Here is a 24,636-nt window from a genome sequence, read left to right on the forward strand (position 1 = left end):
CTGTTGGGTGGAATCGTAGTCACAGCTGACTGTCCAAATTGGTGGAATTTGAGATGTAATGTAACTAGCTAATTTAAGAGTGTACTTTGAAGGTCTGTGTACTTGACTGATCACCTAATGATGCAGTTGCATCAGAATCTATTGAGGCAAAAATGCATTAATATGTTGATGATGTAGTCCAATTTGCTTTGTACAGTAAAATCACTAGCTGTGGCCCCAACACTGGCCCAAGAGCAGACTATTCACAACAGCCTTGTAGCTCAGCAACTAACAGTTAGTGAATAAACCAGGTACCTACACTCTTTAACATCTCTCTTTCCCCCCCCCCCCCCCCCCCCCGCCCCAAACACAGGACAATAAAATATACTGACGATTATATAGACGATGGGAATTGCTGGGCTAACAACAATAGGTGTGTTTTAACTCCTGAAGCGCTGACTGCCTTTTACAGTTTTCTCACAGTGCAGAGCTAATATCTTGGAACATCTATCAAACACAACCTGTAAATGTTAGTTTAGCAGCCGCTCAGTTTCATGCTATTTAACGTTTAACTCAGGCTGACAGCACGAAAGACTTCGACACCTGCCAGACAGGATGGTTTCACTGAACTGATGTCTAATCACCTGTTTAGAAACATAGAAACTTGAAGCAGGAGTAGGCCATTCGGCCCTTCGAGCCTGCTCCGCCATTCATTTCAATCATGGCTGATCGTCGAATTCAATGTCCCAATCCCCTCTTTCCCCCCCATATATCTTGGTCCCTTTAGCCCCAAGAGCTATATCTAATTTCTTCTTGAAATCAGACAACGTTTTGGCCCCAACTACTTTCTGTGGTGGTGAATTCCACACACTCACCACCCTCTGGGTGAAGAAATTTCTCCTCACCTCAGTCCCTTATCCTCAAACTATGACCGATAATTAAAAGCAAACTATGACCCCTAGTTAAAAGCAAACTATGACCCCTAGTTCTGGACTCCCCCACTATTGGGAACATTCTTTCTGAATCTACCCTGTCTAACCCTGTTAGAATTTTACAAGTTTCTATGAGATACCCTCTCACTCTCCTAAACTCCAGTGAATGTAATCCTAACTGACTTAGTCTCTCCTCATATGACAGACCTGCCATCCTAGGAATCAGCCTGGTAAACCTTCGCTGCACTCCCTCTGTAGCAAGGGCACCCTTCCTCAGATAAGGACTCCATAACTGCACACAATACTCCAGGTGTGGCCTCACCAACACCCTGTACAATTGCAGCAATCCTTCCAATGAGTGACTGGATTGCTGAATTCTTCATGGATATGTGATGTTCAACTTACTGAATGTTTTGTTTAGCCAATGCACCCGTCCTTACAGGTTCCTGCGAATGAACTGGACAAGTGGCTTCAATAACAAAACAAAAAGGTAGCAGCATCAAACAACAAGAAATAAATAAAGGGGGGGGGGGGGGGGGTGGAATGCAGCAGTGAATTCAAGCAACTTGCCAGCTGTATAACTCAAATAGTTCCTCTGAGATAGCTGAAGCACAAAAAAAAAAATTACCTCCTCAGGCATACCATCAATTATGACCAAAAAATACTATCAGAAAAATCATCTGAAAATCATCAGGTCTAGCTTCATTTTCCCAAAGTGTTAAATGTATTAATTGCATCTGAAAATGCAACACAAATCTCACAATTAACCCGATGGCAGGTGAAGTGATGCAGCTTCGCTATGATGAATGTACAACCTGAAACAGTACATGGATTAACACTTTGCCAAGCCAGCTACCAACCAATTTGTGCATCCATGCAGGTCCAGTGATTATCCCGCTTTGTGTACACTTCAAAATGAAATGGTTTTGACAAGCACGGTGCTTTCTTTGGAGCCTTCCCAGGGATCACTGCAGGATGAAGAATATTCATCCCTCAGCCAACATGATTAGAAAAGAATGCCCTGCTAGTCTGGCTATTGGCTGATGGCTGCTTGTGGAATCTTGCTGTGCTCAAATTAGAGTCATAGAGGTTTACCGCGTGGAAACAGGTCCTTCGGCCCAACTTGTCCATGCCACCCTTTTTTTTTAACCACTAAGCTAGTCCCACTTGCCCACGTTGGGCCCATAACCCTCTAGACCCACCTTACCCTCCATACCCATCTTGCCATAATTCCTACATTACAACAGGGGCTACATTTCAAAAGTGCTTCTTGGCTGTGAATCACTTTGGGACACCAAGACGTTGCGAAAGGCACCATATGAATGCAAGGACCTCCCGCTTCTCTTCTAACCAGGTGAAACAATCGAGAAAGGTGCAAGTCGGCTGAGTTTACGAGAAATGGTGGTGTTGGAACAGGGTGATGCCTGTTCATGTCTACCCACAACACCTCTGCATTCCTGATTTTACCACGGACCCTTCCCACAAGGAGCAAGCTCATCGGGCTGCTTTCAGGTCTCCACCTAGCCAAAGCTTCAGGGCCAGCCAATGAGCCAGAGACGCAAATGTTCCATCTTTCAAACCAAGCGGAAAATCCTTTAACATTTCTTCTGCTTTGCCAGAAGTTGTTTCCTCCCCTGGGCTCCCAGCACATGCACGCTCCAGCAACAGTAACCTCTAAATATTTACTGATTTTCCAAAAATAATTGTGGGCTATTTTAAACTAAGCTGCCCTTCTGGAAACCGATCAGCTCTGGTGCAAGGAGATGTTTTGTATCCCGTCCGGGCTCACTCTCTACTGAATTCAACAAAAGCAGAGTAAGGCAAGGATATAAAGCTGGCATTATTCCCAATTCCACCGAATTCCCAAACTGCACGTTAGGCTAAGATGATATCCAATGATTGAAATGATGGTGCTGACACTGTCAAGGTGCTGAATACTCTGTTAGCTAAACACACTGGTATAAAAGCTGATTTGGGTGCACTGCAAGGTGCTGTATCTTGTAGCCAAGCTGACAACTGGTGGAATGTGATATCCATTGGGGCAGGAGGGCTGGTGTTCTGGTTGGTCGACGGTTTCTCTGTTTCCTAGTCTATGCTCTGCTTTTATTTCACAAAGTACATCAGACCGTCATCATTTCATTTTGTGTCACTTTGTCCCAGTCCCTCAGGAAAATGTCAACACTTTCGCTGGCATCTCTCCTTGAGGCATCCTGTCCTCTGAATGAAACCTCACTAAAGAGTAACATGCGAAGAGGCAGCTTATTGACAGCCTTTGGCACAGGTTGTCAGGACAGCAAGAAGAACTGAACATGAATCAGCACTGAAACCACAGACACTTCACAATACACTGTACACACAGACACTTCACAATACACTGTACACACAGACACTTCTCAATACACTGTACACACAGACACTTCTCAATACACTGTACACACAGACACTTCTCAATACACTGTACCAGCAAACACTTCTCAATACACTGTACACACAGACACTTCTCAATACACTGTACCCACAGACACTTCTCAATACACTGTACCCACAAACACTTCTCAATACACTGTACACACAGACACTTCTCAATACACTGTACCCACAAACACTTCTCAATACACTGTACACACAGACACTTCTCAATACACTGTACCCACAAACACTTCTCAATACACTGTACACACAGACACTTCTCAATACACTGTACACACAGACACTTCTCAATACACTGTACACACAGACACTTCTCAATACACTGTACCCACAAACACTTCTCAATACACTGTACACACAGACACTTCTCAATACACTGTACACACAGACACTTCTCAATACACTGTACCAGCAAACACTTCTCAATACACTGTACACACAGACACTTCTCAATACACAGTACCCACAGACACTTCTCAATACACTGTACACACAGACACTTCTCAATACACTGTACCAGCAAACACTTCTCAATACACTGTACACACAGACACTTCTCAATACACTGTACCCACAGACACTTCTCAATACACTGTACACACAGACACTTCTCAATACACTGTACCCACAGACACTTCTCAATACACTGTACACACAGACACTTCTCAATACACTGTACACACAGACACTTCTCAATACACTGTACCAGCAAACACTTCTCAATACACTGTACCCACAGACACTTCTCAATACACTGTACCCACAGACACTTCACAATACACTGTACACACAGACACTTCTCAATACACTGTACCAGCAAACACTTCACAATACACTGTACACACAGACACTTCTCAATACACTGTACACACAGACACTTCTCAATACACTGTACACACAGACACTTCTCAATACACTGTACCCACAAACACTTCTCAATACACTGTACACACAGACACTTCTCAATACACTGTACACACAGACACTTCTCAATACACTGTACACACAGACACTTCTCAATACACTGTACACACAGACACTTCTCAATACACTGTACACACAGACACTTCTCAATACACTGTACACACAGACACTTCTCAATACACTGTACACACAGACACTTCTCAATACACTGTACACACAGACACTTCTCAATACACTGTACACACAGACACTTCCCAATACACTGTACACACAGACACTTCTCAATACACTGTACACACAGACACTTCTCAATACACTGTACCCACAAACACTTCTCAATACACTGTACACACAGACACTTCTCAATACACTGTACCCACAAACACTTCTCAATACACTGTACACACAGACACTTCTCAATACACTGTACCCACAAACACTTCTCAATACACTGTACCCACAGACACTTCTCAATACACTGTACACACAAACACTTCTCAATACACTGTACACACAGACACTTCTCAATACACTGTACACACAGACACTTCTCAATACACTGTACACACAGACACTTCTCAATACACTGTACACACAGACACTTCTCAATACACTGTACACACAGACACTTCTCAATACACTGTACACACAGACACTTCTCAATACACTGTACACACAGACACTTCTCAATACACTGTACCCACAAACACTTCTCAATACACTGTACCAGCAAACACTTCTCAATACACTGTACACACAGACACTTCTCAATACACTGTACCCACAGACACTTCTCAATACACTGTACACACAAACACTTCTCAATACACTGTACCAGCAAACACTTCTCAATACACTGTACACACAGACACTTCTCAATACACTGTACCAGCAAACACTTCTCAATACACTGTACACACAGACACTTCTCAATACACTGTACATACAGACACTTCTCAATACACTGTACACACAGACACTTCTCAATACACTGTACCAGCAAACACTTCTCAATACACTGTACACACAGACACTTCTCAATACACTGTACCAGCAAACACTTCTCAATACACTGTACACACAGACACTTCTCAATACACTGTGTCCACAAACACTTCTCAATACACTGTACTTGCAAACACTTGTTGATACACTGTACACACAGACACTTCTCAATACACTGTACACACAGACACTTCTCGATACACTGTACCAGCAAACACTTCTCAATACACTGTACACACAGAAAATTCTCAATACACTGTGTCCACAAACACTTCTCAATACACTGTACTTGCAAACACTTGTTGATACACTGTACACACAGACACTTCTCGATACACTGTACCAGCAAACACTTCTCAATACACTGTACACACAGACACTTCTCAATACACTGTACCAGCAAACACTTGTTGATACACTGTACACACAGACACTTCTCAATACACTGTACACACAGACACTTCTCAATACACTGTACCAGCAAACACTTGTTGATACACCGTACCTGCAAATACTTCTCGATACACTGTACCAGCAAACACTTCTCAATACACTGTACCCACAAACACTTCTCAATACACGGTACCAGCAAACACTTCTCAATACACTGTACACACAGACACTTCTCAATACACTGTACACACAGGCACTTCTCAATACACTGTACACACAGACAATTCTCAATACACTGTACCAGCAAACACTTCTCAATACACTGTACCCACAAACACTTCTCAATACACGGTACCTGCAAACACTTCTCAATACACTGTATACACAGACACTTCCCAATACACTGTACCCACAAACACTTCTCAATACACTGTACCCACAAACACTTCTCAATACACTGTACCTGCAAGCACTTCTTGATACACCGTACCCACAAACACTTCTCGATACATCATACCCACAAATATTTTTCAATACATTGTATCCACAAACACTTCTCAATACACTGTACCCACAAACACTTCTCAAAACACTGTACCCACAAACACTTCTCAATACACTGTACCCACAAACACTTCTCAATACACTGTACCCACAAACACTTCTCAATACACTGTACCCACAAACACTTCTCAATACACTGTACCCACAAACACTTCTCAATACACTGTACCCACAAACACTTCTCAATACACTGTACCCACAAACACTTCTCAATACACTGTACCCACAAACATTTCTCAATACACTGTACCTGCAAACACTTCTCAATACACTGTACCCACAAACACTTCTCAATACACTGTACCCACAAACACTTCTTGATACACTGTACCTGCAAACACTTCTCGATACACTGTACCTGCAAATACTTCTCAATACACTGTACCCACAACCACTTCTCAATACACGGTACCTGCAAACACTTCTCAATACACTGTATACACAGACACTTCCAAATACACTGTACCCACAAACACTTCTCAATACACTGTACCCACAAACACTTCTCAATACACTGTACCCACAAACACTTCTCAATACACTGTACCCACAAACACTTCTCAATACACTGTACCCACAAACACTTCTCAACACACTGTACCCACAAACACTTCTTGATACACTGTACCTGCAAACACTTCTCGATACACAGTACCCGCAAACACTTCTCAATACATTGTACCCGCAAACACTTCTCAATACACTGTACCCACAAACACTTATGAATACACTATACCCTCAAACACTTTTCAATACACTGTATCCACAAACACTTCTCGATACACTGTACCTGCAAACACTTCTTGATACACTGCACCCACAAACACTTCTCGATACACTGTATCTGCAAACACTTCTAAATACACTGTACCCACAAACACTTCTTGATACACTGTACCCACAAACACTTTTCAATACACTGTACCCACAAACACTTCTCAATACACTGTACCCGCAAACACTTCTCAATACACTATACGCACAAACACTTCTCAATACACTGTACCCACAAACACTTCTCAATATACTGTACCCACAAACACTTCTCAATACACTGTACCCACAAACACTTCTCAATACACTGTACCCACAAACACTTCTCAATACACTGTACCCGCAAACACTTCCCAATACACAGTACCTGCAAAGACCTCTCGATACACTACCCCCAAACCTTTCTCAATACACTGTATCCACAAACACTTCTCAATACACTGTACCCACAAACACTTCTCAATACACTGTACCTGCAAACACTGCTCAATACACTGTACCCACAACACTTCTCGATACCCTGTAGCTGCAAACATTCTTTAATATTCCTGTATTTCCAACTCTCCATGGTACTCCTGCACCATTCTTCGATATATATGTACCTGCAAAAGCCTACACCGGGCTTTCACAGGTTTGCTGGAACATATAGAGAGCAGATGAAAGCAACATCTAATTCATCCCATTTCCTTCTGCACTTCTTACCTTGAAGCCAATGTCTCCTTTCTTGCAGCAGAGGCAGGCAAGCATCAGGAAGATGAAGGTGAAGAGGCCGGAGAAGGACACTGCTACCACAGCCAGTGAGGAGGACCACGTGAGCTCACCAATCGGCATCCCATCTGGTAAAATAACAAGCCGGACAAGGAGCTTTAGTCGATTGCCAGATTGATCAAGCGTTGCTGAAGTTTGATGGAAAACCCAATGATGTTATTGAATAAATAAAACTTTACAGTCACTTTCTTCAAGAACATTCACATGAAACCGTTCAATTTGGCAGAAATCATGAATGACCTTTTGTTTTGGCCCTTTTAGAAAGTTTCTCTCAGTTCAAAATATCACAGCTGAGAAATGAAATAAATGACCTGATATATTGCGGAAGTTGCTTTGAAATGAAACTCAATGTCAGTGGGGGAAGTAACTGTTGTTGTAATATTCTCCCCGCTGTTGAGTTACTGCCATGAACTCCCAACTGTTTACTGAGTCAGAACTGTAGTAAATTTGCTTAAAAGGCACAGCAGTATTGTCACTGGACTAGTAATCCAGAGACCCAGGGTAACGCTCTGGGGACCCTGGTTCAAATCCCACCACAGCAGACGGTGAAAATTGTAATGACTTCAATCAGGCTATTGAGCATGGCCTATTGGAATATCATCTCCCTGATTAAGGATCCAATTGATGGGCCAATCAGGGAGTCTTTTCCTTGTATTTAACTTGGAGTGTCGGTTCCTCTGGCACTCCTGAAGGTAGACTGCTGACTGATAGCACTGTGTACTGCTGTTGGAATTGTAAATAAAGGGATTTTGTTGGAGGGACATCTGCTGCCGAGGACTCATTACAAAAATTGAATTCAATAAAAATCTGGAATTAAAAGTCTAATGATGACCACAAAACCACTATCGACTGTCATATAAAGAACCCCAGCTGATTCACTAATGTCCTTTGGGGAAGGAAATCTGCCGTTCTTACCTGGTCTGGCCTACATGTGACTCCAAACTCACAGAAATGTGGTTGATTCTGAAATGGCCCAGCAAACCACTCAATTGAAGGGCAATTAGGGATGGGCAATAAATGCAGGCCCATCCAGCGATGCCCACATCCAATGAATAAAAAAAACTTACAGACTGCAAATATGTCGATGAATGTGACTAATTTAAATACATTTGAAATCCACGACACTGTCATCCCTTTTTTCTCTTAAGCCAGACCTGTGCCATAATCACCATCAAAATTATGCCAGAACTATATATTGTTGGATAAATTGATACTTCTCGCACTAAGGGACAGGATTGGCCAATGAGACATGTTTCCACTTTTCGTGTTAGATCAGGCATTCGAAGATCAGGTGCAAGATGGGCAGATCGAGAATAATGCTTTTTCTATTCTTGTCCTGACATTTTATTCTAACTTGGGAAGAAGGTGGTGCAGTGGTAATGTCACAGGACTAGTAATCCAGAGGCGCAGGCTACTGCACTGAGGACACAGGTTCAAATCCCACCATAGCACCGGGGTGGCATGTTGGCAAGCACTGCTGCCTCACAGCGCCAAGGACCCGGGTTCAATTCCAGCCTCGGGTGACTGTCTGTGTGGAGTTTGCACGTTCCCCCCGTGTCCGCGTGGGTTTCCTCCGGATGCTCTGGTTTCCTCCCACACACCAAAGATGTGCGGGTTAGGTTGATTAGCCATGCTAAATTGCCCCTTAGTGTCAGGGGGATTAGCAGGGTAAATACATGGGGTGATGGGGATAGGGCTTGGGTGGGATTGTTGTCGGTGCAGGCTCGATGGGCCAAATGGCTTCCTTCTGCACTGTATGTATGAAAAATAATAGCAGCTGGTCAAATTTAAATTTAATTCGTAAAATTTAGAATCGAATGCGCAGTTGAATTTTCCAGTCCTTCCTGCTGGGATCTTCGGATCTCGTCGAAGTCAATGGACTTCTGAACGACTCACCGCATTTTACGGCCCCGCTCTCACCCCTGCTGCAACGGGGCTGTAAAATCTCACCCCTAGTCTCAGTGATGGTGACCATGAAACTATCACCAATTCTTGTAAAAACCCATTTGGTTCACTAATGCCCTTTAGGGAAAGGAATCTGCCGTTCTTACCCGATCTGGCCTACATGTGACTCCAGACCTATAGGGATGGGGTTGACTCTCAACTCCCCCTCTGAAATGGCTGAGCAAGTCACTCACTCCAAGGGCAATTAAGGATGGGTAATGAAGGCTGGCCATGCTAGCAATAGCTGTTCATCCGGAGTAAGGTTACTCCAGTTGCAAGCAATTTTAGTTCTTTTCGAACTAACTTCACAATGTAAATCAAAGAAAAGGTTTAATAAAGAAACTCCATTACACCAACACTCAGGCCACACCCTGAGCCACACAAGCTTCCCACACTCCCCATCTGCTTTTGATTTATACCTGGTCAGCTGACCACCACATTATTTTGCCATTGGTCACCTTGTCTAACAGGTCAGCTGAATCAGCTGATCCTCACAGTGTTATCATTGGTTACATTATAACAACACTCACATCCCAAGAAAGAATAAGGGAGAAAAAAAAACTACAACAGAACAGTATCCTAATCTTTTTATCTCCCACACCAGTGATTATTATGTCTGAATGGCACTGCTGATGTGTTCAATTATGGACTGTTTTATAGTACAATGCCTTTTCCACTAGGAAGTGGATTGGGACTATTGCAGTCCAGACCCAAGAAGGTTCTGCAATCAAATCATTTGTCATTCTTCTGCTGAGATAACGAACAGTAGCTCTTTCTATCTCATGATCACAGTAAGAAATCTCACAACACCAGGTTAAAATCCAACAGGTTTATTTGGAATCACGAGCTTTCGGAGCTCTGCTCCTTCATCAGGTGAGTGGAGCTTTCGGAGCTCTGCTCCTTCATCAGGTGAGGGAGGTCATGCCTCACTAACCTGGTGGAGTTTTTTGAAGAAGTGACCAGAATGGTTGACGAGGGAAGGGCCGTGGATGTTGTCTATATGGACTTTAGTAAAGCGTTTGACAAAGTCCCTCATGGTAGGCTGGTGAAAAAGGTTGGATCTCATAGGATAAAGGGGGAGGTGGCTAGATGGGTGGAGAACTGGCTTGGTCACAGGAGACAGAGGGTGGTAGTGGAAGGGTCTTTTTCCGGCTGGAGGCCTGTGACTAGTGGTGTTCACAGTAAGAAATTTAACAACACCAGGTTAAAGTCCAACAGGTTTATTTGGTAGCAAAAGCCACACCGCATTTTATGGCCCCACCATAAATAAACCTGTTGGACTTTAACCTGGTGTTGTTAAACTTCTTACTGTGTTTACCCCAGTCCAACGCCGGCATCTCCACATGATGACTAGTGGTGTTCCGCAGGGCTCTGTATTGGGACCTCTGCTGTTTGTGATTTATATAAACGATCTGGAAGAAGGTGTAACTGGGGTGATCAGTAAGTTTGCGGACGACACAAAATTGGCAGGACTTGCAGATAGTGAGGAGCATTGTCAGAAGCTACAGAAGGATATAGATAGGCTGGAAATTTGGGCAAAGAAATGGCAGATGGAGTTCAATCCTGATAAATGCGAAGTGATGCATTTTGGTAGAAATAATGTAGGGAGGAGCTATACGATAAATGGCAGAACCATAAAGGGTGTAGATATGCAGAGGGACCTGGGTGTGCAAGTCCACAGATCCTTGAAGGTGACGTCACAGGTGGAGAAGGTGGTGAAGAAGGCATATGGCATGCTTGCCTTTATAGGACGGGGCATAGAGTATAAAAGTTGGGGTCTGATGTTGCGGTTGTATAGAACGTTGGTTCGGCCGCATTTGGAATACTGCGTCCAGTTCTGGTCGCCACACTACCAGAAGGACGTGGAGGCTTTGGAGAGAGTACAGAGGAGATTTACCAGGATGTTGCCTGGTATGGAGGGGCTTAGTTATGAGGAGAGATTGGGTAAACTGGGGTTGTTCTCCCTGGAAAGACGGAGGATGAGGGGAGACTTAATAGAGGTGTATAAAATTATGAAAGGCATAGATAGGGTGAATGGTGGGAAGCTTTTCCCCAGGTCGGTGGTGACGTTCACGAGGGGTCATAGGTTCAAGGTGAAGCGGGGGGGGAGGTTTAACACAGATATCAGAAGGACATATTTTACACAGAGGGTGGTGGGGGCCTGGAATGCGCTGCCAGGCAAGGTGGTGGAGGCGGACACACTGGGAACGTTTAAGACTTATCTAGATAGCCATATGAACGGAGCGGGAATGGAGGGATACAAAAGAATGGTCTAGTTTGGACCAGGGAGCGGCACGGGCTTGGAGGGCCGAAGGGCCTGTTCCTGTGCTGTATTGTTCTTTGTTCTTTGCAGGAATGCCAAATTTCAAACTATCACAATTCATAGCATGGTAGAAAAGGTGCTGATTGGTTGATAAGTTGACTGATTCGCTGAGGTGTTGCCATGATGGAAATGACAGGGAATGATGGGCTCCTTCAGATCCCAGATAATTAAAAAAAGTTGCAAGTGTAAATTGTGGTGATCGTTTGAAATTTGGTATTCTTGTGTTTGTCCTGATATGCATGTGTCAAAATGTAATGGCAACAGATCTCTCTTTTCAACAATATTCAAGGCCTGTACTACCAAGCTACAGTTTATATACCTGAGGCACAGATACAAGAAAGTAAATATATATTTGTAAAATAATCTTTATGAAGATACTCACAGCACCATAGCCCATGATCCCAAGTACATGATCTTAAAAAGATGTTTCGATAGATACAAGTATTAGTTTACATAGGGATAACATCTCATTACAAAACTCTAGATTTAAGATGAATATATTTTGTTTAATATGGTGCAAAGAAACTGAAGTAACTCCTCCTCGGCTAGTATCCCTTCACCAAATTTAGATTTATTAACATAGAACACAACACTCAGATAGGTACGTCCCCGTACAGAGTATAAACCCAGAGTGCCAGAAACCCTGACACTTCACATGATGCAGCGCTCCTTAATTGGACAGGTCATTACTGTCTTAATCTGGGAGCTTGTATTCTAAGAGGTCCACATCATGGGCCTCGTTAAAGTCGTTAAAGCCTCCAGAAGTAACAGAACTACATACATTACACAGGTACAATTTAGCCTCTATCATTGTGAATGAATAAAAAACATATATATTCTGCTCATCAGAGTTGGGAACAGAACATGTCCCCTACTTGTCCTGGTCCCCCCACACCGACGCTATAGTTAAAAAAGCCCACCAATGCCTCTACTTTCTCAGGAGGCAAAGGAAATTCGGCATGTCCACTACAACTCTCACCGATTTTTACAGATACATAGAAAGCATCCTTTCCGGTTGTATCACAGCTTGGTATGGATCAAGACCGCAAGAAACTACAGATGTAGCCCAGTCCATCACGCAAACCAGCCTCCCATCCATTGACACTGTCTACACTTCCCGCTGCCTCGGAAAAGCAGCCAGTATAATTAAGGACCCCACCCATTCCAGACATACTCTCTTCCACCTTCTTCCGTTGGGAAAAAGATACAAAAGTCTGAGGTCACGTACCAACCGACTCAAGAACAGCTTCTTCCCTGCTGCTGTCAGACTTTTGAATGGACCTATCTCGCTTTAAGTTGATCTTTCTCTACACCCTAGCTATGACTGTAACACTGCATTCTGTGCTCTCTCCTTTCCTTCTCTATGATCAGTATGCTTTGTCTATGTATATGGACTGTGTAGCGCCAAAAGGTCTTTAGTTTCAAAAGGCATCATTTGTCGGTGCAGGCTTGGTGGGCGAGAACACTTGTTCCTGTGCTGTACCGTTCTTTGTTTTTCTTTGATGCTGTACTAGATGATTTACAAGATTTGGCACCATGGCTTTGTTGGTTAATAAATTTGTTTAATAAACAGTAGGTTGTGCATTGGATTCTCAGGTGGGGCACACTTTCAAATGGGACCCAGTTTGGACCAGTACCAGTCATTTTCAAGTTTCACTGTTCTTCGCTTCTGAGAATGTGCTTTACTGATGCATTATTTCCTGGTCTTGAGTGAATTCATTGCTGTTCACTTTCACTGAGGATAATTATATTTATGCATTATTTGCACTTTTCCAATATTCTTGCATGAAGAAACTTGTCATGGTGTCCGAGTGAATACATACATTTCATGGAAAGGTGAGTAATCTGGAGTGTTCTACCTTGACAGAATTAGAAAATCGTTACAATGCAGATGAAGGCCATTTGGCCCATTGTGTCTACACCGGCTCTCCAAACGAGCATCACGGTTTAGTGCCATTCCCCCGTAATTCCCCCCTACCACTTCACATTGATCCTATTCAAATAATCATAACCCTCTTGAATGCTTCGACTGAACCTGCCTCCACCACACTTCCAGGCAGTGCTTTCCAGACCCAAGCCACTCGCTGTGTGAAAAAACTTTTTCTCACATCACATTTGTTTCTTTCGCAAATCACTTTAAATCTGTGCCCTTTCATTCTTGATTCTTTTACGTGCGGGAACAGTTTCTCCCCATCTACTCTGTCCAGCCCTGAACATCTCTATCAAATCTGCTCTTAGCCTTCTCCTCTCCAAGGAGAACAGTCCCAACCTCTCCAATCTATCCTCATAACTGAACATTCTCATCCCTGGAACCATTCCATTGCACTCTCTCCAATGCATTCACATCCTTCCTAGTGTGATGATACTGTGCTATTGATAATCTAATCTTTCTGTAGAATGTTTTATGATTCAGTGTTTTTTTTTACAGGCAGTCAGTGTGTCTGGAAAACATACAGCTCAGATGCTGGACAGCAGGATAATTACTCATTTTAGCCATGTAGTGTTTATTTAGCGGGAGGCTTAATGGACTGTTGTTTATAAACGGAGATTTCCCCTGAGGTTTTGTTTTTGCTTACAGGAATGGCAGCTGGGGTTTTTTTTAATATAAAAAGAAATAGGAAGAGCTAGGTGTATGGCAGAGAGAGAAACAGCTTTCTGTGTTCAGTGGCTGACTGGAGCTGATTGAAGACAGAAGGCTGCCCTCTCTCTCTCTCTCAACAAAATCTCTCTGGAAGTTCCAAGGCTGTTATCCCAAGTTAGAGCAAGTATATCTGTGCTTGCTAACTATATTTAAAGTGGGTTTTAAGTCTATAGGAAGAATGTTGCTTATTTGGAATTGAAATAGTGGTAAGTTAGAAATTAAAGTTGTTTCTTTCCATGTCTAAAGATTGTTCAAGTGTGAAGAGTTAAACTGCTTCATTTTGTTCGAGTTATACTTAGACTGTGTTGTGAATAAAGCTTGTTTTGATTTTTTAAAATCCCTAATTTGTCAGTGAAATTACTCCTGGAGTGAAACGTCCTTTCCTCACATTTATGTCAAAATAGAAAGATGGTTAGGGTCCAGTCCCTCTTCATTATATAACTTGGGGTTCTGGTCTGGGACCCTAATACTAGGCACCTAAAACTGTCCATCATATAGCAGCTGAGGTCTAACTAGTATCCTGTAGAGGTTCGGCATAGCCTCCTTGCTCTTGTACTCTATGCCCTGTTAATAAAGCTCAGAATACTATATGCCTTATTAACTACTCTCTTCACCTGGCCTGCCATCTTCAATGTTCTATGCACCTATACACCGAGGTTCCTCTGCTCTTACCACCCCTTCAGAACTTTACCTCTTATTTTATATTGTCTCTCCATGCTCTTCCTACCTCACATTTCTCCATATTGAACTTTATCAGCCACCGATCTGCCCACTCCACCAACTAGTTGATGTCCTTTTGAAGTTCTACACCATCCTATTCATATTTTTACAATACTTCCAAGTTTTGTGTCATCTGCAAACCCTAACCCTAACCCTGTACAACAAGATCTAGATCATTAATATATATCAGGACAAGCAAGGGTCCCAATACTGACCCCTGGGGAACACCACTACAAACCTTCTTCCAACTCTAAAAATATCCATTACTCTCTGCTTCCTATTTTCTTTAGCCCAGTTTGTATCGATGTTGCTATTGTCCCTTTTAATCCATCAGCTGTAACTTTCCTCACACGTCTGTTGTGTGGCAGAGTATCGAATGTAATTTGGTAAAACCTTCCCAAGGCCTTTTACAAGGGTGTTATCAAACACATTTGGCACCCAGTTACATAGGAAAATACTAGTGACCAAAAGTTTGGTCAAAGGAGTAGAATCCCTACAGTGCAGAAGGAGGCCATTCAGCCCATCGAGTCAGCACCGACCACAATTCCATCCTGTCCCTATTCCCGTAATTCCACATATTTACCCTGCTAACCCCCCTGATACTCGGGTCGATTTAGCATGGCTAATCAACCTAATCCACACAATCATTGGACTGTGGGGGTAAACTGGAGGACCCGGAGGAAACCCACGCAGACACGGGGAGAATGTGCAAACTCCACACAGAGAGTGACTCAAGGCCGGAATTGAACCCGGGTCCCTGGCGCTGTGAGGCAGCAGTGCTAACCACTGTGCCTTGAAGCAGATTTTAAGGTCTACTTAGAGGAGAGAGTGATAAAGTGACAAGGCTCACCTCTGACAGGAGTATTCCTCACCCAGTTTCAGTATTCAACCCATTCTCAATGTTTTCAACTTGCCAAGATACAATTCATATTTATTCAACCCATTAAACTTTAAATGTCAGAGGCCAGCCTTTGAATAACAAAACTAGCAAGAGCTTTAGTTACCAGCAGGTGCTGCAGTTACTGGAGATATTCACTCCATCAACTCCCATAAAAAGAATTTAATAAAAGTATTTTGGATATAGGATTTGGAATCTTGCCAGTCCAGCTGCTGGTTGTTTTATCATTTGATAAATATAAAGCATCAATTATCATAAAATCCTGCAGAGCAGAAGGGGGCCATTCAGCCCATCAAGTCTGCACTGACCACAATCCCACCCAGGCCCTATCCCCATAACCCCATGCATTTACCCTAGCTAGTTCCCCTACAATTAGATTGATTACAGAGAAAAATCCATACATGGTAAATCAAGCACCTGGTTATAAACGTTCGTCTAGATGCGTTCAACCCTGGATTTGCCTCTTGCTATAAGTTACAAGCTAAAAAAGCAGTTGTGACACTGGATTCTTTATTAGTATAGTACAGTATTGCATCAACAGAAAAGTTCTTAATGAAGCCAGGGACACATTTAACCTGCAGTCATTTGGACAGTATCACTGGTTTACTGGTGTTTGTAGCACAGAAATAGACTGTTCTCGGAAGTTAACAATGTGGTTTGACCAGAACTCCCAGGCCTGTTTTGCATGCCAAACAACTGGGCAAAGGTGGCAGTGATTTGGGGCACCAGCCAGTTCCAACAGGCTTCCTGCCCTTGGTTTTTCTTCTGAGAAATGGGAGGGAAACATTGCATGTGGAGGGTAGGACCTCGAGAATGTGGGGCTCCTTGGAAAGAATCTCTGTTGCGATTCACCAATAAAGAATAGCAACTTGAGGGGAGTTATTGAAGGCCAAACAGCATCTCTGGTGGCGCAGTGGGTTAGCATCCCTACCTCTGAGCCAGAAGCTCCAGGTTCGAGTCCCACCCCAGGACTTGCTGGTTAAGGAAGGTGTGTTCACAATACGGCCAAATGGCTTGAGTGTCAACCTGCAAATCCTTCCAAAAACACCAATGGCTGGTGGTAAGAGTGGGAGAGACTCCTGGTCAGCCATGCTTAATGTGGAATGGTGCTCCCCCAAGCTATAAGTCCCTGGCACAAACTAATGACCTGTAGCAGGAATTACTATGGAACTCATTGCCACAGAGGGCTGTGGCCAGATCACTGAGTGCCTTTAAGACAGAGATATAGATAGGTTCTTGATCAATAAGGGGATCACGGGTTACGGGAAAAAGGTAGGAGAATGGGGATGAGAATCATATCAGCCATGATTGAATGGTGGAGCAGACCCAATGGGCCGAATGGTGTAATTCTGCTCCTATATCTTATGGTCTTATGGAAACAGATAAATCTGTGCCTTAGTGCACCACGAGGTGCAGGAAGAGAATTTGAATTTTTAAAAATTCATTCTTGGGACATGGGCATTGCTGGCTGGCCACCTTTATTGCCCATCCCTAGTTGCCCATACTGAGTGGCTTGCTCGGCCATTTCAGAGGGCAGTTGAGAGTCAACCACATTGCTGTGGTTCTGGAGTCACATGTAGGCCAGAGCAGGTAAGGATGCAGATTTCCTTCCCTAAAGTACATTAGTGAAACAGATGGGCTTTTCCGACAATCGGCAATGGTTTCATGGTCAATCAGTAGGTTCTTAATTCCAGATATTTTTTATTGAATTCAAATTTCACCACCTGCCCTGGCGGGATTCGAACCCGGGTCCTCTGAACATTAGCGCGTCTTAAACTGAACTCGAAGAAAGACTGGGCGGAGGACAGGAAACCAGTGAGAATTTTTCTTTACAACACATACAAATCTATGCAGGGACTTTACAACCTGGGTTTTCCAATTATGGAGAATTGTTTTGCTAGGAATGCTCGGACTCGTTTAATCCCCCAATAATAGAATAGTAGGGAACAAGCATCTGACCAAAGTTAAGAAAAGTCTTCAAATTGCTCCTTCCCCAATGATTTCCACACAAATGCAAACAATGAGAGTTCTGTTCGGCTGAGAACACAATTCCAGTCAAGAGGGCAATTTGAAATACACTTAAGCAAAAACAAGTGATGTACAGATGAGGGATATTTTTCTCAGCCCTTTTATCGTGATGGATGACCACGGTCAAAGTGCGAAGTGAGTCATTAATTTTGCCGCTGTCTCCCCAGTTTACTTGTGAGGGTGTCAAGTGACTTCATTGAGTGGAGGCCAGTGAAAAAAATAGCCCAGTGGCTTCACAGGAAAATGTAAAGTCCTTCCTTCCTCCGGGGAAGTGCCAGGACCTCACTTCCTTTTTCCTGCAGCAATCTATTTCTGTGACATTTCGACGGCCTCTTGTGATATTTGACCCATCTCCGCAACCTCCCACAACAGGAAAAAAGGGACTGGAATTTACCAAGAGCTAACAAGCAACAGCATCACCTTGCTTGTGCGTCCTGAAGGATCAGGGATACAGGAGATGTTCCAACCTCTTTTCGGCCAATTGTCCATGTCGTCACTCGCTGGCTGTGAGTTTTAGCAACAGTTGACTATATAGAGCATCCTGGACTGCATTCAAGATCCACATACACATGCACGGGGCACGGATCAGGAGCAGACAATCTGCTTGATATTCCCTGTCCTTAGCCCAAGGATGATAAGGCCAATCGTAACAGCTGCTGGGACTGGCTCACTCAGCATAGGCCCTTGTGCTCCAGTCGAGAACCATCTGGCCTGAATAATGAAATTCTCACAGGGAAATATAAAATAAAGAGCCTTTTGCTGATTATGAAACACAACTTTTCTACAATATTAAACATCCCTTTTATTCCATGGGTTTCGCGGAGAGAAATCCCATTCAAAATCGACTTTTATTTCGTCTTTGCTTTGCGGTTCAATTTGCTCACGTGTCGTAAAGATCTTCTTCCCCGATGGCATCGTCTGAGAGCTGGGGCTTGACTCTAATCAGCATTAAGCCCCCTTTCCAGCGGCCTACCTCACTCAATACGAATGAGGATGTGCCAAAAAAGAACAGAGGGCAGCTGATTGGCACAAGCCTCCACAGACAAGATTCGTTCATTTCAGTTTCACTGGCAACGTCCCACAGCGATGCACAGTCCTCCATTGTCCATTATCTACACTAATGAAAGGCCTCCTCAGATTAATGAATGCAAACCATGACAGCTGAGTGCTAAGGTACAAATCGGCCGCTACAATGAACAGAAAATGTTTGCTGCTGGTTCGCTGAGGCAACAATTTGAGACCCGGAATGGAGAAAGCCACAACTTGCGTCATTCCACCCATCTACTGATTTCCTCTGGCATCGAGGCCTAGCCAGGTTCTGGAATTTCCACCCTCTCCGCCTCGTTCCCCTTCCTTGTAAACACTCCTTCAATCTCACTTCTCGTCTTAATATCTCCTTGTGGCACGGTGTCAATTTTAAAATTTGGTAATGATTCTGTGCGGCGCCTTGGGATGTTTTATCATGTTAAACACGCTATATGAATGCAAGTTGTTATCAGCACATAAATCATAGAATCCCTACAATGCAAAAGGAGGCCACTCAGCCCATCGAGTCTGCACCGACCATAATCCCACCCAGGCCCTATCCCCGTAACCCCACATATTTACCTCGCTAATCCCTCTAACCTACGCATCCCGGAACACTAAGGGGCAATTTAGCATGGCCAATCAACCTAACCCGTACATCTTTGGAGTGTGGGAGGAAACCCACGCAGACACGGGGAGAATGTGCAAACTCCACACAGACAGTGACCTAAGCCAGGAATCGAACCCAGGTCCCTGGCACTGTGAGGCAGCAGTGCTAACCACTGTGCCAAGGGAGAGACATGGTGTGAACCTCCCTTTAAGAGCAAAAACAAGTGGTTTGAAAAAGAAATGCAGCACAGTCTTGTCAGATGGATCCACAGTGACACTAACATATGTTGTTTGACACATATTTGGAGCTCGGTACTGTAATCAAGAGGGATCTTTTCAGGGTACCCAACAGTTGTAAACTGTCAGATTGGGAAGGGCCTGTTGATGTCTTCCATTGAACTGGAAGCATGGTCAGTCACTCAGTGAGATCCATGCAAGAGTCAGAGTGATAGGATATACGGTGGGATAAAGTAATTCCTCTCGTGTCTGCTGGGCTGAGCTGGGATTATGACAGCTGAAAGGAGCCTTTGTCGCTTTGTGAGAATGAAAGCAATGTTCAATTCATCAAATTCTTCCATCAGCAAGTTATGAAATTTGGCATGTCCGCTACAACTCTCACCAGCTTTTACAGATGCACCATAGAAAGCATTCTTTATGGGTTGTATCACAGCTTGGTATGGCTCCTGCTCTGTCCAAGACCGCAAGAAACTACAAAAGGTCGTGAACGAAGCCCAGTCCATCACGCAAACCAGCCTCCCGTCCATTGACTCCGTCTACACTTCCTGCTGCCTCGGCAAAGCAGCCAGCATAATTAAGGACTCCACGCACCCCAGACATACTCTTTTCCACCTTCTTCCGTCGGGAAAAAGATACAAAAGTCTGAGGTCACGTACCAACCGACTCAAGAACAGCTTCTTCCCTGCTGCTGTCAGACTTTTGAATGGACCTACCTCGCACTAAGTTGATCTTTCTCTACACCCTAGCTATGACTGTAACACTCCATTCTGCACTCTCTCGTTTCCTTCTCTATGAACGATATGCTTTGTCTGTATAGCACGCAAGAAACAATACTTTTCACTGTATACTAATGCATGTGACAATAATAAATCAAATCAAACCAAATCCAATGTCCAGATTTTTTACACAGAGTGTAATGGGTGCCTGGAACTCGTTGCCGGGGGAGGTAGTGGAAGCGGATATGGTAATAACTTTTAAGGGGCATCTTGACAAATACATGAATAGGATGGGAATAGAGGGATATGGTCCCCGGAAGATTAGGGGGTTTTAGTTCAGTCAGGCAGCATGGTCGGTGCAGGCTTGGAGGGGCCGAAGGGCCTGTTCCTGTGCTGTAATTTTCTTTGTTCTTTGTCAGTTACAATATTGCTAGTTGGCAGAGGGATCTCAGTTTTAGCAGAGTTGTCAGCTGAGCAATGCAATGCTAGTATAAATTGTGAAACACACTAAAGCAGAGTGTTTCCATGCTTGAGGACGTGAGTGAACACACACAACTGTATCCGAATGAGAATCAAGGTTCAAAGCTGTTGTGAGCTGGATTTTCCAAAAGGTCAGCATTAAGGATATAAAGAACTAACAATAACAATTTTAACAACTGCGGCTATTTTCATTGCACATCAGAAAGACTTTCAGAGGGGAAGGCGATGGTCTAGTGGTATTATCGCTATTAATGTTATTAAATGGTATTAATCCAGAAACTCAGCTAATGTTCTGGGGACCCGGGTTCAAATGCTGCCATGGCAGGTGGTGGAATTTGAATTCAATAAAAAAAATCTGGAATTAAGAATCTACTGATGACCATGAAACCATTGCCGATTATTGAAAAAACCCATCTGGTTCACTAATGCCCTTTAGGGAAGGAAATCTGCCATCTTTACCCAGTCTGGCCTATATGTTGGATGGCACGGTGGCAGGGACCTGTGTTCAATTCCGGTCTCGGGTTACTGTCTGTGTGGAGTCTGCACGTTCTCCCCGTGTCTGCGTGGGTTTCCTCCGGGTGCTCCAGTTTCCTCCCACAGTCCAAAGATGTGCAGATTAGGTGAATTGCCCATGAGGAATGTGAGGGGCTATAGAGATAGGGCAGAGGGGAGGGCCTGGGTGGGATGCTCTTTCAGAGAGTCAGTGCAGACTCGATGGGCTGGATGGCCTCTTCCTGCACTGTAGGGATCCTATGAATATTGGCAGCCCGCCATATTGAAATAGGTAATCAAAGGTCAATTATGCTTTGTCACCAAACCAATTAACCCTGATAATATGCTGCCCAGCCGTGAGCAGTTTGACACGGGCAGTCGAGAGAGTGTGGGCAGCCTGGCTTTTCAAATACAACCTTCAAAGGGCAGGAAGGAAGGTGGGGGGAGTGATTAAATGACATTCTTTGGTATTATTGTCTGGTTCGCCATTTTGGAATTGTCATGGAGATGTAAAGATTTTTAAAACTGGGCCATAAGTAGAATGAGGAATGTAATATGCAATTTTGGGGAAGGCACAGTGGTTAACACTGCTACCTCACAACGCCAGGGACCCGGGTTCAATTCCCGACTTGGTTAGCGGTCTGTGTGGAGATTCTCCCCGTGTCTGTGTGGATTTCCTCCGGGTGCTCTGGTTTCCTCCCACAGTCCAAAGATGGATTAGGTGGATTGGCCGTGCTAAATTGCCCCGTAGTGTCCAAACAAATGCGGGTTAGGTGGATTTGCCATGGTGTGGGGTTACAGGGATTGGGTAGGAGAGAAGGCCTGGGTAAGATACTCTGTCAGAGAGTCGGTGCAGGTTTGACGGGCTGAATGGCCTCTTCTGCATGTAGGGATTCTATGATTCTGAACTCATGGGCTGGATTTTACGTACCTTGGCGATGGACAGGAGTCCATTTCGGAGGTTGGCTGCTCACTGACTCCAGAGCCACAGCAATGTGGTTGAGTCTCAGTTGCTCTCGGGCAACTGGGGATGGACAATGACTGCTGGCCAGCCAGCGATGCCAATGTCCCACAAAAGAATAAAACAAAACATAACCATTAGGTCTGAAAAATGGTACCCAAGGGAAGGGGAAACTGGTTAGATTGAACCTTTGTTGTTACCAGCAAAGGTGGGGGGGGTGGTGTTGAATAAAGACAGGGAGCTCGTTGTTCCTCCTCACCCGGGTTTGTGGCACTTGCTGTGAACCTTCCTCATGTCCACCTTTATAATGGCCAGTGCCGATGTAAATTTGTCACGCTGTAATTGTGCCCTCTTTCCATGGAAGCACAATAGTGCCACCAATGGTTTGAGGGTGTCACTGCAGCAGCTTCCAGTGGCCACAGACATTGCTAATGACAATGCGGAAATAAGAATCAAATGTTGACTTTGACCTGGGGGCTAAATTGTGTTTGAGTACTGTAATAACTCCACGGAGGTGAAAAGTCAGGTCACCAAGTTACTTATTAACACCATTCATCTGTAACACAGCCAGCTCTCCAAATGCCCCTTGTTGAATGCAGGCTGGGAGTCTGACACACTGACTTTAAATAGGGAGCATGAGGCTCCCTGATTTAACCATCAATTAAGACTCATCAGATAGTTCACACTCTAGCAAGCCAACCACATTAGCCTGGCTGAAGTCATCAAAAGGACCCTATTCTAATTCTTGCACCCCCCCCCCACCAAAGACTATAGAACATAGAACAGTACAGCACAGAACAGGCCCTTCGGCCCACGATGTTGTGCCGAGCTTTATCTGAAACCAAGATCAAGCTATCCCACTCCCTATCATCCTGGTGTGCTCCATGTGCCTATCCAATAACCGCTTAAATGTTCCTAAAGTGTCTGACTCCACTATCACTGCGGGCAGTCCATTCCACACCCCAACCACTCTCTGCGTAAAGAACCTACCTCTGATATCCTTCCTGTATCTCCCACCACGAACCCTATAGTTATGCCCCCTTTGTAATAGCTCCATCCACCCGAGGAAATAGTCTTTGATAGGGATGGAACTCTGCGACCTCGCCGCAACTGTGAACGGAGACTTGGCTGAGTGCCAAATTCTCCATTCTGGCAGCGGTAGTGGGGCGTGCAAGACCGGAGAATTCTGGCCGAGGTCTCAGTTGCCCATCTCCAACACCCTGGAAAGATGACTTGGGTCAAAAGAAACCGTTTCGGCAAAAATTGACAACGGGTCGCTTGTACAACGCTCTACGTGGGATAGCGGATACAGGAGCTTCATCAGACTAAAATACCACACAGCAGCCTGCAATACAAATATCATAAACTGCCATCAATAGAGTGAAAATAATATATTACTGACACATAACACTGCGCTAAACAAGGAACTGCGCCCACACAGTCTGGGGTATAACCTTCAAACCCCAACTTACAACTGAAAAGTATTTAGCTTCCAAACCTTTCCCAGTTGTTACCGCAATTGGACTTAATCATTTATGAAAAATAATGAGACACATTAGTTATTCTGCAAGACCTAACCTGAAGCTAATCATTCCCATTTAATGGAAGCTCAATACTCTGCTGTCCTGCGGTTTTGGTTACAGACTCGCCTGCTTATTCTGATATAATTGTATCGGTTAAACAATCTGTCTGAAGGTAGGGATTGAGTTGATTTATCACTCTCATCCTTTTATTATCGCAACTTCCACCAGCCACTTAGTTCTATCAAAAGGGAGTTTGACAATGAAGATTC

General features: G+C 44.0%; 1 protein-coding gene across 1 annotated transcript in view; it reads right to left on the reverse strand.

Annotated features, from left to right (window-relative positions):
• The window catches only part of aatkb (apoptosis-associated tyrosine kinase b), a 187,180-nt gene that overhangs the window by 130,210 nt on the left and 32,334 nt on the right, over positions 1 to 24,636 (reverse strand). The window contains exon 3 of the mRNA XM_078226066.1: positions 7,704 to 7,837. Within this exon, the coding sequence (XP_078082192.1) occupies positions 7,704 to 7,837 (134 nt within the window). The remainder of the gene's footprint in view (positions 1 to 7,703; positions 7,838 to 24,636) is intronic.

Source organism: Mustelus asterias, chromosome 12, assembly GCF_964213995.1.
Source record: "Mustelus asterias chromosome 12, sMusAst1.hap1.1, whole genome shotgun sequence".
In the NCBI taxonomy this organism is placed as follows: domain Eukaryota; kingdom Metazoa; phylum Chordata; class Chondrichthyes; order Carcharhiniformes; family Triakidae; genus Mustelus; species Mustelus asterias.